A 17,375-nucleotide genomic window follows, 5' to 3' on the forward strand; every position below is an offset into this window, starting at 1 on the left:
AGATTGGCAGCCACTATGAAGGCAAACAACAACAAGTGCTGGCAAGGATGTGGATTAAAAGGTACACTTGTACATTGCTGGTGGAACTGCAAATTGGTGCGGCCAATTTGGAAAGCAGTTTGGAGATTCCTGGGAAAGATGGGAATGGAACCACCATTTGACCCTGCTATTGCCCTTCTCGGACCATTTCCTGAAGACCTTAAAAGAGCATGCTACAGGGATACCGCCACATCGATGTTCATAGCAGCACAATTCACAATAGCTAGACTGTGGAACTAACCCAGATGCCCTTCAATAGATGAATGGATAAAAAAAATGTGGCATCTATACACAATGGAGTACTATGCAGCAATAAAAAATGACAAAATCATAGAATTTGCAGGGAAATGGATGGCACTAGAGCAGATTATGCTTAGTGAAGCTAGCCAATCCCTAAAAAACAAATACCAAATGTCTTCTTTGATATAATGAGAGCAACTATGAACAGAGCAGGGAGGAAGAGCAGGAAGAAAAGATTAACATTAAACAGAGACATGAGATGGGAGGGAAAGGGAGAGAAAAGGGAAATTGCATGGAAATGAAGGGAGACCCTCATTCCTATACAAAATTACATATAAGAGGTTTTGAGGGGAATGGGAAAATAAACAAGGAGAGAAATGAATTACAGTAGATGGGGTAGAGAGAGAAGATGGGAGGGGAGGGGAGGGGGGATAGTAGGGGATAGGAAAGGTAGCAGAATACAACAATTACTAATAGGACATTATGTAAAATTGTGGATGTGTAACCGACGTGATTCTGCAATCTGCATTTGGGGTAAAATTGGGGGTTCATAACCCACTTCAATCTAATGTATGAAATATGATATGTCAAGAGCTTTGTAATGTTGTGAACAACCAATAAAAAATAAATAAATAAATAAAAAAACTCAAACACTTTGTAAATATGTGATGTTTATTTTATGTTAATCATAACTCAATAGAGCAGTTAAAAAGAGATAGTATAAACCATCAAGGAAAAGATGGATACACTTGAAAGTATTAATACTGACAACTTTTGTAATTAAAAATTACCATAAACAAAATAAAAACGTCCCAGAATAAAATATATCTGCAATGCATATAACAGATTCCAATAAAGAATATATAAAGTATTTTTACTAATCAAAAAGAAAATCAAATAGAAAAATCAAATAGAGAATACAAACAGGCAATTCATGAGAATGATAATGTGAGTGGTCAATAACATGCAGAAATGATAAGCCCCACTTGCTTTTATGACAAAGGTCATGAAAATTATGATGGTTGATGAATCCAGACTACAATGGCTATCAGATATCTAAGTCTAGTGCTTTTCTTTAGATAAAACTTTGATGACTGTTCAGTTATTTCTATAGTATATTAGAACCAAGAAATAATAGTAAAATGTGAAATAAAACCACAAAAATACAATAATTTACTCCCATCAGTCTGCTAAACATTTAAGTCTGATACTATCAAGTTCTGACAGGAATGCACAGGAGGAAACTCTTGGAAAGAACACAAATTATTGTATGTACTCTAGAAAAAAAAAAAACTGGCAATATCTGGCAAATGTGAAAAGGAAAGTTCCCTATGGGCCAGCAAATCCATTTCCAGGTATGTCTTGAAAATAACTTTCCAAGTATACAAGAAGAGACAAATAGAAGACTCAATACTTATGGTTTATCATAGGAAAAACAGGCATAGTAGATTCGACTATTATCTTTGAATATTCACTTCCTTTCCAGTAACCTCCATGGGAAAAAAAAAAAAAAAACCCGGACTATAGGTGGTTATGTGACTTGCTATGGTCAATGAGATGTTAGCAGTTAGGATACAAGCACACTTAAAATGGCCTTTCTCAAGTTGGCTTGCTTTCTTGCACCTCTTTCACCACTATGAGGACAGATCCTAGTCAGACTTGTGGTCTAAAAAAAAAAAATGATAAAAGCAGATAAGTGATAAAACATACAGAGCAAACCTGACATATACGAAACCATAAAGCAAAGCTACCCTAGCCTAGACTGTAAATCCCTAGCCTTTTACAGAGCAAAGCCAACTGAGATAGAAAAGAGCAGTTTTTGACGTGCAGATTCATGAGCCAAATAATGCTTTTATGCCACTGTCATTTTGTGGTTATTTGTTACACAGCAAAGGGAAAGAGGAAGCAAAAAAGTGGGGGGTGGGGGGACTGTTCAAAAAGTATATACTTTTAGTTAATACTATTTACCCATACACTTAAAAATGATTAAAATGATAAACTTTATGTGCTTATGACAATTTTTTTAAAAAGGATGTGAGCAACATGCTGACATAGTGATCTCCTCCATCCCCCTTTTCAAATATTATGCCTTTCTCATTTTAAATCTCCACCTTCTATAATCTGCTTAGACAGATTTGAACTCAAGCTATCCTAGTAATTAAAATAAACCATTTCAATGAGAAGATAACACAGCAACTTAAATCAGTGAACATGCCACTTCTACCTAAATGTGAATCTGGTCTACACTGAGGCAACTCATGGCAGAAAGAGGTCTTTCCAGACACATTCAGCAAATTTAACCATTTCAAATTTATTCAAGATGTTATAGAAAACTGTTAACTACAGCTATAGTAAATAGATGTTCAATGAATTCAAAGTGTATAATTAATGACTGATAAACCCCCAGGCATTCCATAATTAGATGAGGCCCCTTTTCTGTGGCTCATGTAAAATATCTGTTATGTAACATGTTCTATATAATTAAATTATAATGTATCAAATTGTAAGAAAATATCCAGAAGAATAAGGGAATCATCTTAGACTTAAGTATTAAAACATGTTTGTCCTTATGTAAAAATTTTAAATTATTTTCTATAAATTTTGCAGTCTATAACCATTCATTTCTTATCCTTTACAAGTGTTAATCTTCATATAATGAAAGATGGCTCAGTTTCAGATTTCAACAACATCTCATACATATTTAATTTTTGAGTGAAGTTTAGTACTCTGATTTGGTATATAAAGGTCATGAAAATTATGATGGTTGATGAATCCAGACTACAATGGCTATCAGATATCTAAGCCTAGTGCTTTTCTTTGGATAAAACTTTGATGACTGGTCAGTTATTTCTATAGTATATTAGAAATAATTTAGTGTGACCTTTCTGTATGACTTCAACTTACATGATTTTTACCCCTAAAATCATGTTCATCAAATGTTGAAGTCATTTGCATCATCAGTGTAATGCAAATACAACAGTGATAGAAGGTGGATAACATTTACTGAGCACTTGCTTTGTTTTAGATACTGTTCTTGACGCACATTATTACTTCATTCAATTCTCCTTGCAAGTATACAGGAGTTGAAAACTATAGTCCTTAGGTCAAATCCAGGCAATCTACATTTTCTTTTTTCCTTTTTTCTTTATAGTTCAATAGCTAAGGTGTGTTTACCATTTTGCCTCTTGGCCTGTCAAGCCTTAAATATTTACTGTCTGGTCTTTTGAGAAAAAGTTTTCTGTTCTCTAAGAGCATATCAGCTAGTGTCTGGTGCCTAAAAAAAAAAAAAAAAAAAAAAAAAAAAAAAAAAAAAAATCAGCACTATTTTTTGTTTATTTTATTTTTGCAGTACTGGGGATTAAACCCAGGGGTGCTCTACCACTGAGCTACCCCCTACCCCCTTTTTAAAATTTTGAAACAGGGCTCACTAAATTGCCCAGGCTGGCCTGGAATTCAACATCCTCCTGCTTCAGCCTCCTGCGTAGTTGGGATTACAGATGTGTCACAGTGCCTGACAAGTTAGCACTGTTTTCAATGTATTTAGCTTTCAGAACCTTTGTTCTGCTCAGGATGACATGACACAATTAAAACCAAGAATCAATAGGTGGGATAGATTCAAACTAAAAGCTTCTTCTTAGAAAAAAAAAAATCAGTGAGGTGAATAGAGAGCCTACAGAATGGGAGCAAATTTTTACCCCTCACACATCAGATACAGCACTAATCTCTAGGATACATAAAGCACTCAAAAACCTTAACACCAAAAAAAAACCAAATAACCCAATCAATAAATGGGCCAAGGAACTGAACAGACACTTCTCAGAAGATGATATACAATCAATCAATAAACATATGAAAAAATGTTCAACATCTCTAGCAATTAGAAAAATGCAAATCAACACTACTGTAAGATATCATCTCACTCCAGTCAGAATGGCAGCTATCAAGAATACAAAAAAAAAAAAAAGAATACAAACAACAATAAGCATGGGCCAGGCTGTGGAGAAAGGTACACTCAAACATTGCTGGTGGGACTGCAAATTGGTACAGACAATATGGAAAGCAGTATGGAGATTGCTTGAAAAACTTAGAATGAAACCACCAGCTATTCCACTCCTTGGTTTATACCCAAAGGACTTAAAAACAGCATACTACAGGGACACAGCCACATCAATGTTTATAGCAGCACAATTCACAACAGCTAAATTTCGGAACCAACTCAGATGCTCTTCAGTAGATGAATGGATAAGGAAACTGTGGTATATATACACAATGGCACATTATTCAGCATTAAAAAAGAATAAAAATCATGGCATTTTTCAGGCAAATGGATGAAGTTGGAGAATACAACGCTAAGTGAAGTAAGACAATCCCCCCAAATCAAAGGCTGAATATTTTCTTTTGCTATGAGGATGCTGACTCATAATGGCGGTGCAGTGTGGGGGGGGGGGGGTGGACAGCATGGGAGGAATGGAGGCAAAGGGGAGAGAAGGGAAGAGAGGGGGTAAGGGGGTAGAAATGATGGTGGAATGAGTTAGACATCATTACCCTAAGTATATGTATAAAACACAAATGGTGTGAAAATACTTTTGTGTACAATCAGTGACTGTACAATTGTGCTCTACATGTGTAATATGAAATGAATTGCATTCTGCCATCATGTATAGAAAATTAGAATAAATAAATAATCTAATTTAAAAAATTGTTAAAAAGAGGACACAACACATTAATTTTTTGAAAAAGAATACCATGACTCATATTCCATGTAAATACAGCTCATTGTTAACTCATATAATTCTCTACTCCAGAAGTCAGCAAAGTTCTTCTGCAAAAGGACAGAATGCAAAAGGGTAGAAAGTAAATACTTCAGGTTTATAGGCCATATTTGGTCTCTGCTGCAATTACTGAACTCAGTTATTATAGCTTAAAAGCTGGCATACATAAATGAATAAACATGGCTATGTTTGTAAAATTTCTTGCAAACATTGAAATTTAAGTTTCATATAATTTTCAGGTGTCACAAAATATTCTTGAGATACATTTAAAAATGTTCCAACCATTCTCTGCTCATGGGTCATATAGAAACAGGAGTCATATGGAAAGAGTAGTTTGCCAACTTCTACTGCAGGGAAAGTAAATACTATAGGGGAATAAAAACAAAAGTACAACACACAGTAGATAAGTGGAGAAAATATTATTGCAAAAATGTTTTAAAAATATATTTATTGTACTATGTAACCAGTGTAAAATAATGTGTCACTAACTAATAGTGCTCTAGGTGAGAATATCATTAAAAGCATTAAGGGTCATCCTCAGGAGACTACAGGGTCCAGGATTAACTAAATCACAGTAAGATCTCTGTTCCTCTTTTTCATCTCTCATGTAGATGATGCATAGGGTCAATCAGTTGGAGATAAGGGAAGAGAAAAGAAGGATCCTCTTTATAATAGGGTATGCTTTGCTCTGACCAAAGCCCAAGTTTTCTTTATGAAACATTTAAATTTCTCCCTATGCCCCAGGTTACCAAAATCATTGCCTGCCTATGCAGAACTGGTTACAACAACAGATAGAGCCACTCAAAGCCTAGTGCCTCAAGCAACTACCCAATTCACTACACTAAGGAATGGTGATGACATAGACTTTACAGAAAGGGAAATAAGATGTGTTCAAGTCACAGAGAAAAATTTTTCTCTTTTAATGAGCTTCCTATTTAACTATGGCTACTCAATTCTTTTTTAATATTCAGTACATGAGTATTTTTATTCAACATTTCACTCTGAAATTCATCAGCTCTCTACTCATTTCAAAGAAGCTTAATTTTAGGGCTTCATAGAGTCTATGCTTCATGATTATTTTTGAACAGTTCTAAAATTAAAACTTACAAATTTAGATCTCATGGGTATCCTAGGATACGGGATGTGTGAAGTCATGACAAAACAAAGTTGAAATATGAGCTGCTGGCTACAGTCCAGCCATCTGATAGAAATTCAAACTATAAAAAAACTTACAGACTCACTATTCTTTATTTCAACTCATAAGAATAATATACTTTACTTCTGCTGCATCAACATTTGTGGGAATTCCAGTTCATAAGCAAATGAAAAGGAAGCCAATTTTTCATTGAATTTCATTTTAATATATTAGAATTTCTCCTCCTGATTATAATTATTATTCTGACTTTTTATGTAAAAGAAAAATGTACTTGGCATCTTGGATACTTAGCAACTATTTTGCTTATGTAATAATAGGTCTTTCAACAATTACAAAATGGGGTGGGGGATGCAGTTTAGTGTAGAGAACTTGCCAAGCACAGGCCCTGGGTTTAATTGCTAACACCACAAAAACAAACAAAACCCCTAAATGTCAAAATATATGAAAGCCATCATAATACACCATGATTTCTAAAAGGATAAAAATAATATTCCTCAAACAATAAATTAACTTTAGTGGACTGTCTAAAAAGTCTTGTTTCATTTTCATTGTCTCAACAGAAACAAAATACACTCATCTTTAAAAGTTACTGATACAAATGAGATTTTACCTGAACAGTGAGATTTTACTTGAACAGTTTATTTTTATAGGAACAAAAATATTTTACTATCATAAAAATCAGGAAATATCTTCCAATCCTCTTCTCTCTACTTTACTCTCTTCCATATTTCACAAAACAAGGCCCTGAATCAAATTTAAAGGAATATAAGCCTAAAGTTTAATGTTTATTTTAAAAGACTGGTTACTCTATGACAGCAGGAATTAATTACTGCATCCCTGAATCCATAGCAGATTCAATCAACCAACATTTGTAGAATTATTTATTTTATTTAAAAAAATGTTTATACATTTTTTGAGGTGAGATACTGTGGATTGAAATCGGGAGCACTCAACCATAGAGCCACAACCCTGGCCCTATTTTGTATTTTATTTAGAAACAGGGTCTCACTGAGTTGCTTAACACCTCGCTTTTGCTAAGGCTGGCTTTGAACTCACAATCCTCCTGCCTCAGCCTCCCAAGCCACTGGAATTACAGTCATGCGCCACTGTGCCTGGCAACACTTGCAGAATTAATAAATGTGAAGTCTGTTAAGGAAAAAAAAAAAAAGAAGCATACAAAGAATAATAAAATACTTTCTTCTAGTGTCAACATCCAGAGATTTTTCATTTTGGTAGCTTCCTTTTCAGGTGCTTTCTACCTGAGTGAAATACAAAGGGCAGAGGAAATATTCAACAACATCATAAGGATACAATCAGTAAAATCCAGACTATGGGAAATTCTATAATACAAATGACCTCCATTCTTTCACTTCAATCATGAAGTCTTTATAGTGACTTTTCCAAAGTATTCTTACAAAGACAGTATTCTGCAGTTTCTGATCTGTTATCTAAGCAGTAAGCAGGTGACCTCATAAAGATTTCCTTCAATGCTGGAGCCAAAAAGAATGGAAAACAAAACAAAATCTCAGCCAGTATTTGCAGATTGGCTCTTAGCTTAGGTTTAACATTTAGTCAAGCTACCTACAACTCTTGACTTGAATTTTACCTCTTCTTTGCATTGAGTCCCAAGATCAGTAAAAGATACAAGCCCACTTAAATCTTTTTCAATCACTTCTGTCCCACAGCATACATGCTGTACTCCAGATTCTTCAGTGTATGTGATGACCCTTCAAAAGGTCATCCTTCCCAGTTGTTTAGTCTGTATGTTGCTTGGCCTGGGTGGCAATGGGCAGTATACTGCATATCTTTAAGGTTTTTTTTTTTGGTAGATGACACAGAGGAAGCCACTTACGTCCTGGATGGATGAAAGAAAGGACAAGCTTTTTGCTAGTTAGTAGCTCAGTGAACTTCTGGACAAGTGTCAAATGTACACTCAAAACTTTTTGAGAACAAGTTGTATTGCTCACCTCCCTCCCTCCCAAATGTTAAGCCACACTAGGATCATAGCTGCTGTTCCTATGGCTGCTGCTGACCTGGGAAACAGGGATGGGAGGCAAAATTGCCACAAAGCTTTGTCACTAAAATTTAGTAGGCTCTTTCCTCAGTGAGTTCTCCCCTGGTTATGAGCTGATTAGTTGGCAGAATTTTTAAAAAATTGATTCTCATCTCTTTTCCAGCTTAATGGTTGCTTCAATAGAAAGTCTGTATCCTGGCGCTCCCTACTTGATCCTTTTTCCTAAAGTATCTCCCAGATACATTCTTAAATTATTATATTTAACTTGAAGCTATTTCTTTCCACACACCTTGTTTGTTCAGATTGTTTTCTCTAAATAAGCCATTCTCTTTTTTTAAATTTTTAGTTGTAGATGTTATTTTATTTATTCATTTTTATGTGATGCTGAAGATTGAACCCAGTGCCTCACAAGAGTTCTACCAGTGAGAACCCAGTGCTTGGCAAGAGTTCTATCACTGAGCTACAACCCCAAGCCCCTTTCCCCTTATTCTTTACTTGTCTTTTATTCAAACCTACAAAATTTCTCTAAAGAGCATCCTCCAAATTTCCACATTGAGCTAAGTGCTTCTTCTTTTTTTTTTCAAAAGAGAGAGTGAGAGAGGGAGAGGGAGAGAGAGAAAGAGAATTTTTAAAAATATTTATTTTTTAGTTATTGGAGGGCACAACATCTTTGTTTATATGTAGTGCTGAGGATCAAACCCGGGCCGCACGCATGCCAGGCGAGCGCGCTACCGCTTGAGCCACATCCCCATCCCCTAAGTGGTTCTTCTTTCCACTGCCACAGGACATATGCATAATATTCTTCTATAAATTCCTAAAATCACCTGTTACTGTGTTTATCTCCCTTGCTAAAAAAATAAATCAATAGCAATTACATGTATATTGCATTGACCTTGGGGACATTCTCATTATAGGTAATGAATGAGACAGAGAGGCACAGTCTCCTTTGCCCCTACTCCTTGCCACACTGAACTGCAGGCTCCCCTCTTTTGTACTACTAAAGTCCAGTACAACACCTGACATGCAATAATTACACAGTGAATGTAATAATGTCATGGACCTATAAAATTTATGCACCACAGATGTAAAATAGCCTATAACAAAATAAGTATCACAATCTGATTTTTCACTTTAGCACCTACGTTCTGGTTGTTTTTCATTGGGTGTTATGGATCGCACAAAATCTTGTGGAGTCATAAACACTTCTACTTCACCAGGCTCATTGATTACTTTCAAGGTGGCAAAGTATCGGAAGATTTTGTCTGGTGTGGAGTAGGCTCGGATCCTATTCTCATATTCCATCACCTAAAATTAGAAATTTAAAGAATGTTACTATATTTAAGCAATGTTCATATACTCCCATCTTTAATGCTCATTATTTTTCATATATATGTCTCATCTTATTTTTGGAGAAATTTATGTTACCACTCTTTCTATAATGAGGTTTTTTTTATGTTACAAATAAGCCTGACTTAAAATTTTAAAAATTTCTTTCTTGTAACATACCATTTATAACTCAGTTGAAGCAATGTTCATGTAACTTTTGTTTAGACTCCTTTTTTTTAAAGAATTGTCTAGTTTCTTAAATAACTGAAAGCTAGCAAAATTTAAAAGCACCATAAAAGAATCCAAAAGGTCTTAATAACATGGTGCAATGTCATATACATAGTAGCCTACAGGTTCTTAAATACCAAGTTTTTGAAAAAAGGGACTGACTTTACTCTTCTCACTTCTATGTAATTTCCTCAATCCTAAAAGAAAACAGACTTGAGATTTCATGATCGTGAATAGTTATCAGGCCTTTAAAAACAAAGTATATTAAATGATTGCACAGAAAAATGAAATTACATACCATGGAAACTCAAATTTTAATAGGTCTGAAGCAACAGAGTTTTACTTTTTTTTTGTACCGGGGATTGAACCCATTCAGGGGTATCTGACCAACATGTACTGAGCAACATTCCCAGCTTTATTTTTTTGTATTTTATTGAGAGATAGGGTCTCATTTAGTTGCTTAGCACCTTGCTTTTGCTGAGGCTGGCTTTGAACTTGCAATTTTCCTGCCTCAGCCTCCCAAGCTACTGGGATTATAGGTGCATGCCACTGTGCTGGCAAATTTTTACTTTTCACTACAGGATTAAGCAAACTACCAAACTACTACATGATCTTTTACATACAGCATTATTTACAAAGGGTTAGAGTTGGCAATGCACATAAGCAAATGTTTGACAACAAAATCAAGTATGTTGGGGCTGGGGTTATAGCTCAGTGTAGAGCATTTGCCTAGCCAGTGTTGGATCCTCAGCACCACATAAAAATAAATAACTAAATAAAATTAAGATATTGTGTCCATCTACAATTTTTTTAAATTAATTATGTCATACATTAATTAACAGTGCAACATATTAATATTGTATCTCATTCCCTTATCTGGCATATAAGCTCCTATGCTAAGCATAGAACATATAAAATATTATTCTCAATCATATATACTACTTTGGTGAAGATATTTATCTTATCTTTAATTTTGAATGTTGAGGTAGCCAAAAATAAATACTATATTATAAATGGGTACAAAATGTATTGAAGCAATAAAACCTAAAACTCATCAATTCATTAATGTTAAGAAAAACACAGCCCTGACTAGATGTCACTTTGGGGTCATTGGTAGTAACTGTTTAACAATGGTTTCAATATCACTACCAGATGTGCTTTTAGCAATTAAGAAAAGACTGCTAATTTATAACTACATGACAAAAATTCAATGCTAACTTGAATTAAAATCTGAATAGATTTCAGAGAAGACTTTATCAAAAGACTAAACATCGGCAAACAATAAGTAGCTTTTCAAACCCTTAGAAGCTTTAAGACTTAGCCACAGTCATATAAAAAGCATTTTACATTAAACTACAACTGTATGCTGGGTAATACTGACTGCAGAAGAAATATCTTTCTTTAGGTCATCTGAATTTCTCTTCTTCCTCTGAACAACAATAATAACAAAAAGAAAGTTTGAAATGTTTATGGTATATAAGCTGTAACTATTGCCAAAGAGGGCTTTCTGAACTAAAAAATTAAATCAAATCATATGCAAGGTACAAAGATAATATGTAAGTCAGGGATTTTAAAGCTGAACAATATGGTTTCCTTGTTATGAAAATCACTAAGTTATGCTGTTTAAAATTATTAATTTGATCACAATTTATGCTACAAACACATTTTGCTATTATTAATATAAACCAATGGTTATAAGTTTTTTAAATTTATTTTTTAGTTGTAGTTGGACACAATACCTTTATTTTATTCATTTATTTTTATGTGGTGCTGAGGATCGAACCCAGGGTCTTACACATTCGAGGTGAGCGCTCTACCGCTGAGCCACAACCCTAGCCCTATGAGTTTTAATTTGAAAAAAAGGTCAAGGAAAGTAACAGATCTAATGCACTCCTATACTAGTAGAATGAAGAATAGTCATAGTATACAGTGTGTGTTGTGTGTGCGTGTGTTTCTTAGCATTATGTCTTGGAGATCAGTTTATATCAAGTTATATGGAGCTGCCTAATTTAAGTAAGCAAGTTAGATGGAAAATTAAAACTATAATAAAGATTTCAGAATATTGGGTTGTGGTTCAGCAGTTGAGCACTAGTATGTGTGAGGCACAGGGTTTGATCCTCAGCACCACATAAAAATAAAGACATTGTGTCCACCTAAAACTAAAAAAATATATATTTAAAAAAAAGATTTCAGAATATAACATCTAAGCAAAATAACAAAGGCTTTGAACCAGAAACAGATCATCAAAGATTCTGGGACATTTGATCTAGAGAATAGATAAGGGAATCATGATAGTTCTTTCAAATATTTACCATATTTTCTTGAGTATCATTATATCAAGACACACATCATTAATAAAACTGCCCAACTCAAACAGATAAAAATTTGAGCATTATGTTTCTTACATGAACTGTACCAAAGAGTAAGTAACCAGATACTAATTGTAACCAAACAATGAATGAGACATTCTTTTTAGAAAAATATTCCATTAATATATGAAAAATATTTGATAACATTAGAATATCACCATTTTGCAACCACAATGAATTAACAGATCTGGTTTTAAACAGCAATAGCTGCTAATATCATAAAGAGAAAAGTAACTACATATTAGTTGTCTCATGATAAAAAAAAAAGAAAGAAAGAAAGAAAGAAATCACCTCTGGTATTGCCACATGGATCAAATCTAAGTCTGACTGAGCTGCAAAATCCAGTTGTCAATACTCAGGTACAACAAAGAGTAGAGCAACTTGCTGAATTGAATTAATAAGCATCAGTGAAATCTAGACTCCAGGGAATTTTATAGGTTAAATGGCCTGGATTCTGTCACTTGTAGATTTTCATTAAACTCAGAGGTACTTTACCACTGGGCTACATCTCCAACACTTTTTATTTTTTATTTTAAGACAGGTCTCACTAAGTTGCTTAGGGCATTGCTTAATTGCTGAGGCTGGCCTCAAACTTGCAATCCACCTGCCTCAGCCTCCTGATTTACTGGGTTTACAGGTGTGCACCAACATGCCCAGTTCACTTGTAGTTAAAGAGAATTAAAAGACACGAAAAAGACATACCATCAAAACAAAACAGGCAAGATTACATTATATGTCCAGGAATGAACATTTGAGTGATAAGACTGTAGGAATAAAAAGTCTGTTTTTTAACTGCTCAAGATGCCCAAAGGAAAGAAGGCCAAAGGGAAGAAGCAAGGGTAGTCATGAAGAAGCAGAAGGCCAAAAAGGTGATAGATAAATCTCTTGAGAAAGGGCCTAATAATTTTTGCACAGGTCGGGATATCCCAAATGGACCTCATTTGCTTTGTCAAAAGGTCCCACTCCATCTGATTACAGTGGCAAAGGGCTCTCCTCCATATACAGCTGAAAGTTGCTCCTGCAATTAACCAGTTCACCCAGGCCTTGCACTGCCAAACAGGTACACAGCAGCTTCTGGAGGCCCACAAATACAGATCAGAGACAAAAATAAGAGAAGGAGCAGAAAATATTGGCCTGGGCCAAATGAGTGAGACCCTGTCTCTAAAAAAATTACAAAATAGGGCTGGGGATATGGCTCAGCGATTGAGTGCCCCTAGGTTGGTCCCTGGTACTCCTCCCCCTGCCCCCCCCACCAAAAAAAGTAAAAGTTGGATCATTTTAAAACACGAAGGCCAAATATTCTCTGTGAGTGTGGATGCTGACTCATAATAGGTCGGGTGGGGGGTGGGAGGTCAAGGTACAGCAGATTGGACAGGGCAGAGTGCGGGGAGGGGAGGATGGGAATGGGAAAGACAGCAGAATGAATTGAACATAACTTCCCATGTTCATATATGAATACACGACCAGTGTAACTCCACATCATGTACAACCATAAGAATGGGAAGTTGGGGCTGGGGATGTGGCACAAGCGGTAGCGCGCTCTCCTGGCATGCATGTGGCCCGGGTTCGATCCTCAGCACCACATACAAACAAAGATGTTGTGTCCGCCGAAAACTAAAAAATATTAAAAAAATTCTCTCTTCTTCTCTCTCTCTCTCTCTCTCCTCTCTCTCTTAAAAAAAATGGGAAGTTTATACTCCATGTATATATGATATTCAAAACACATTCTACTGTCATGTATAACTAAAATAAATAAATAAATGTTTAAAAAATTTCAGTTATTTTAACTCTGTAAAATGTAAATAAAGCATGGCTATAAATGAAACTGTTAGCACAAGGTGAAGGTCAGCTTTCTTTTGAATTTACTCAGGGCAAAAGAATAAATAAATTTATCTTTACAGAAAAACTAATAAAGTTAAAAAGTATTATAAATAATATATATGATAACATAAAGCCCTGGGAAGACTCAGAAACCAAGAATCACTTGTGATACATAACTTCTGTTCAAATTAAGCTCAATCAGAAACGGATTTGGGGGCTAGAGGTATAGCTAAGTGATGAAGTGCTTGCCTAGCACTAGTAAGCCCCTGTATTTTTAATCACCAGTACCTGTTACCCCTGCAAAAAAAACTGGTGGGAATTGAAAAGACATATTAAACAACTGTTCATCATGAGTGTATGCTGAACTCAAATGCCTAATATCATAGGTATTATTATAATGAAATTGAAACTTTTTTTGTGTATAGAAAAGCTACATAATAGTAGGTTGTGTTAATTACACAAAATCTTGACAGTAATCTGAAGTTTATGCTATCCTCAAAGTTACTCAGTTTTCTGGAAGTTATTTCTCCAAGAAAATTTATTCTCCCTTTACAACTTGACCTCATAAATCAGAAGTACTACAAAGAATATATGAGAAGACGAGCACTTAAAAGATCCATAAAGCAAGAATCAGTTTAGGTAGTTGAACTGAAAGAACTAAGGAAGAATATACTGGTCATTACTCCGTTTAATTTCACATTCATAAGTACCTTTGGCTTAGAACATGATGGAAAATAGCAAAGAGGTAAACAGCTTAGAAGTGAATATGAACCATTTAAAATACATCATAAAACTGCATTGGTCTACTTTAGGATATAATTCCAATTAACATAAAATTTTGTTCCATACTTTTCTGTCTCTGAATCCAGATCGTTTCTTCTTTTTTTCTTCTGGATAAGGCTCAAGACAATTATCAGCAGCCTTTTTTTCATGGTTATAAACTTCCCCTTCATCTTTATTCTTCCCTTTATCATCAGTGTCATTCTTTAAGTTGTTTACAAATGGTGGAGATTCTGCATGGGCCCTAAATGTGCAAAAGAAAAATTTAGTTTAATCATGAAGGTCCATTTATTAGCCAAACAAGCAGTCACAGATACAGTTCAGCAGGAGCAATAGCAATGAAATTTGTCAAAAATTCTACATGAAGAAGTTCCTCAAGAAACTAACAGTAGATCTACCATTTGACCCTGCAATTCTATTTCCAGTTACATATCAAAACAACCAAAATCAGGATCTCAAATGATAACTGTACACTCAGGTTCATAGCAGCACTATTTACAGTACTTAAAACATGGAAGCAACCCAATTGTCAATTCGTGGATGAATGGATAAACAAAATGTGTGTGTGTGTGTGTGTGTGTGTGTGTGTGTGTGAGAGAGAGAGAGAGAGAGTTTGTGTATTTGTGTACAATGGAATATTATTCAGCATTTAAAAAGGAAATTCTGTCACATGCAAAACGATGAATTAAAGATATTAAGTGAAATAAGCCAGAAACAAAAAGACAAATAATGTACAATGCTACTTACATGAGTTACTTAGAGTAGTTAAATTCATAGAAATGGAAAACAGAATGGTGATTACTAGGGGCTGAGGAAGAACAGGAAAGTTATTTTAAAAAACCCGTTTCACAATGAATATACTTCCAATCAAAGTATATACTTAAGAATGGTTCTATGATGGTAAATTTTATGTTAATGTTTCTCTTACTACAGTAACACAAGTACTTAAAGAAGAAATGGAAACCTACAAGAATAAAAAAACAATCTCTCTCTAACACACACACACACACACACACACACACACACACACACACAATTCTACATGAAGACAACTGATCTTGCTAGATTTTTGAGATCCATTCAATTATCAACAGCAAGCAAAAACTGAATGTCAGTAGAAGATACACTGGCAATTAAATCAGCAACATAGCCTAAAATTTTTTCCAAACAACTTTAGTCAAGGTAATGGCTTCATTCCTTCAAACTCAAACAGCTCTTTGTGGGAAGCTACACTGAATGACCACACCATCCAGTCTTGATGCCTCTGGCTCTGACCAACCACTCCATTCAGTGTGGCTTGGTTGGACACGCACTCAGACAGCAAGGAGGTCTTCTTTGTGGGTGTACCCCTAGGGTTGAGTTATACCTGTTCTCTTGTAGTCCTGCCCTTTCATGGATAGAACTTTCTTTCTAAGAACAGAGTCCTCCCAGTAAAGGCTGACTTCTGAATGTGTTTGTTCCTTCCTCTCTCCCCTCCCCTCCGCTCCACTCCTCTTCCTTTTCTCATCCTTTCCTTCCCCTCCCCCTCCCTCCCTCCTCCCTTCTCTATATCTCGAGCCCCCCTTTCTCTCATCAGCCTCTAGTGACTTTCTCTTGCTCTCCCTTTTGGGGAGCCAGAGGCATACAGCCAGGAAAGCCGTACTGAAGCTGTGTAAAGGTAAATTAAGAAGCCAAGATCTTCTTTTTGTACACCATTGCATTTATTGGTTCTGTAATACTTAATTATTTTATTTTTTCTGGCTTTTTAATTAATTTTTTATTTATATATGACAGCAGAATGCATTACAATTCTTTTTTTAAATTAATTTTTAAAATTTATATGACAGCAGAATGCATTACAATTCTTTTTTTAAATTAATTTTTAAAATTTATATGACAGCAGAGTGCATTACAATTCTTATTACACATATCGAGTACATTTTTCATATCTCTGGTTGTATACAAAGTACATTCACACTAATTCGTGTCTTCATAGATGTACTTTGAATAATAATGTCATCACATTCCAACATCATTTATAACCCCATGCCCCCATCCTTCCCCTCCAACCCCTCTGCCCTATCTAGAGTTTGTCTACTCCTCCCATGCTCTCACTCCCTATCCCACTATGACTCAGCCTCCTTGTATCAAAGAAAATATTCAGCATTTGGTTTTTGGGGATTGGCTAACTTCACTTAGCATTATCTCTCCCAACTCCATTCATTTACATGCAAATGCCATGATTTTATTCTCTTTTATTGCTGAGTAATATTCCATTGTGCATACAGGCCTCATATTTTTTAATCCATTCATCTATTGAAGGGCATCTAGGTTGGGTCCACTGTTTAGCTATTGTGAATTATGCTGCTATAAACATTGATGTGGCTGTGTCCCTGTAGTATGCTGTTTTTATGTTTTAGTATGGGAATGGTGGTTCCATTTCCAATTTTCCAAGAAATCTCCATAACTGCTTTCCATATTGGCTGCACCAATTTGCAGTACCACCAGCACTGTATGAGTGTACCTTTTCCCCCACATCCTCGCCAACACTTATTGTTGTTTATATTCTTAATAGCTACCATTCTGACTGGAGTGAGATGAAATCTTAGAGTGGTGTCGATTTGCATTTCTCTAATTGCTAGTGATGATGA

General features: G+C 35.2%; 1 protein-coding gene across 3 annotated transcripts in view; it reads right to left on the minus strand.

Annotated features, from left to right (window-relative positions):
- Positions 1–17,375, minus strand: part of MICU1 (mitochondrial calcium uptake 1) — a 188,988-nt gene that overhangs the window by 127,377 nt on the left and 44,236 nt on the right. For all 3 annotated transcript variants that reach the window (XM_081267168.1, XM_081267166.1, XM_081267167.1), the window contains exons 3-4: positions 14,815–14,989; positions 9,364–9,526 (exon numbers count right to left, since the gene is read on the minus strand). In XM_081267168.1, coding sequence (XP_081123294.1) covers positions 9,364–9,526; positions 14,815–14,989 — 338 coding nt within the window. The remainder of the gene's footprint in view (positions 1–9,363; positions 9,527–14,814; positions 14,990–17,375) is intronic.

This window comes from Spermophilus citellus (assembly GCF_964194105.1).
Source record: "Spermophilus citellus genome assembly, chromosome: 15".
NCBI classification, from domain to species: domain Eukaryota; kingdom Metazoa; phylum Chordata; class Mammalia; order Rodentia; family Sciuridae; genus Spermophilus; species Spermophilus citellus.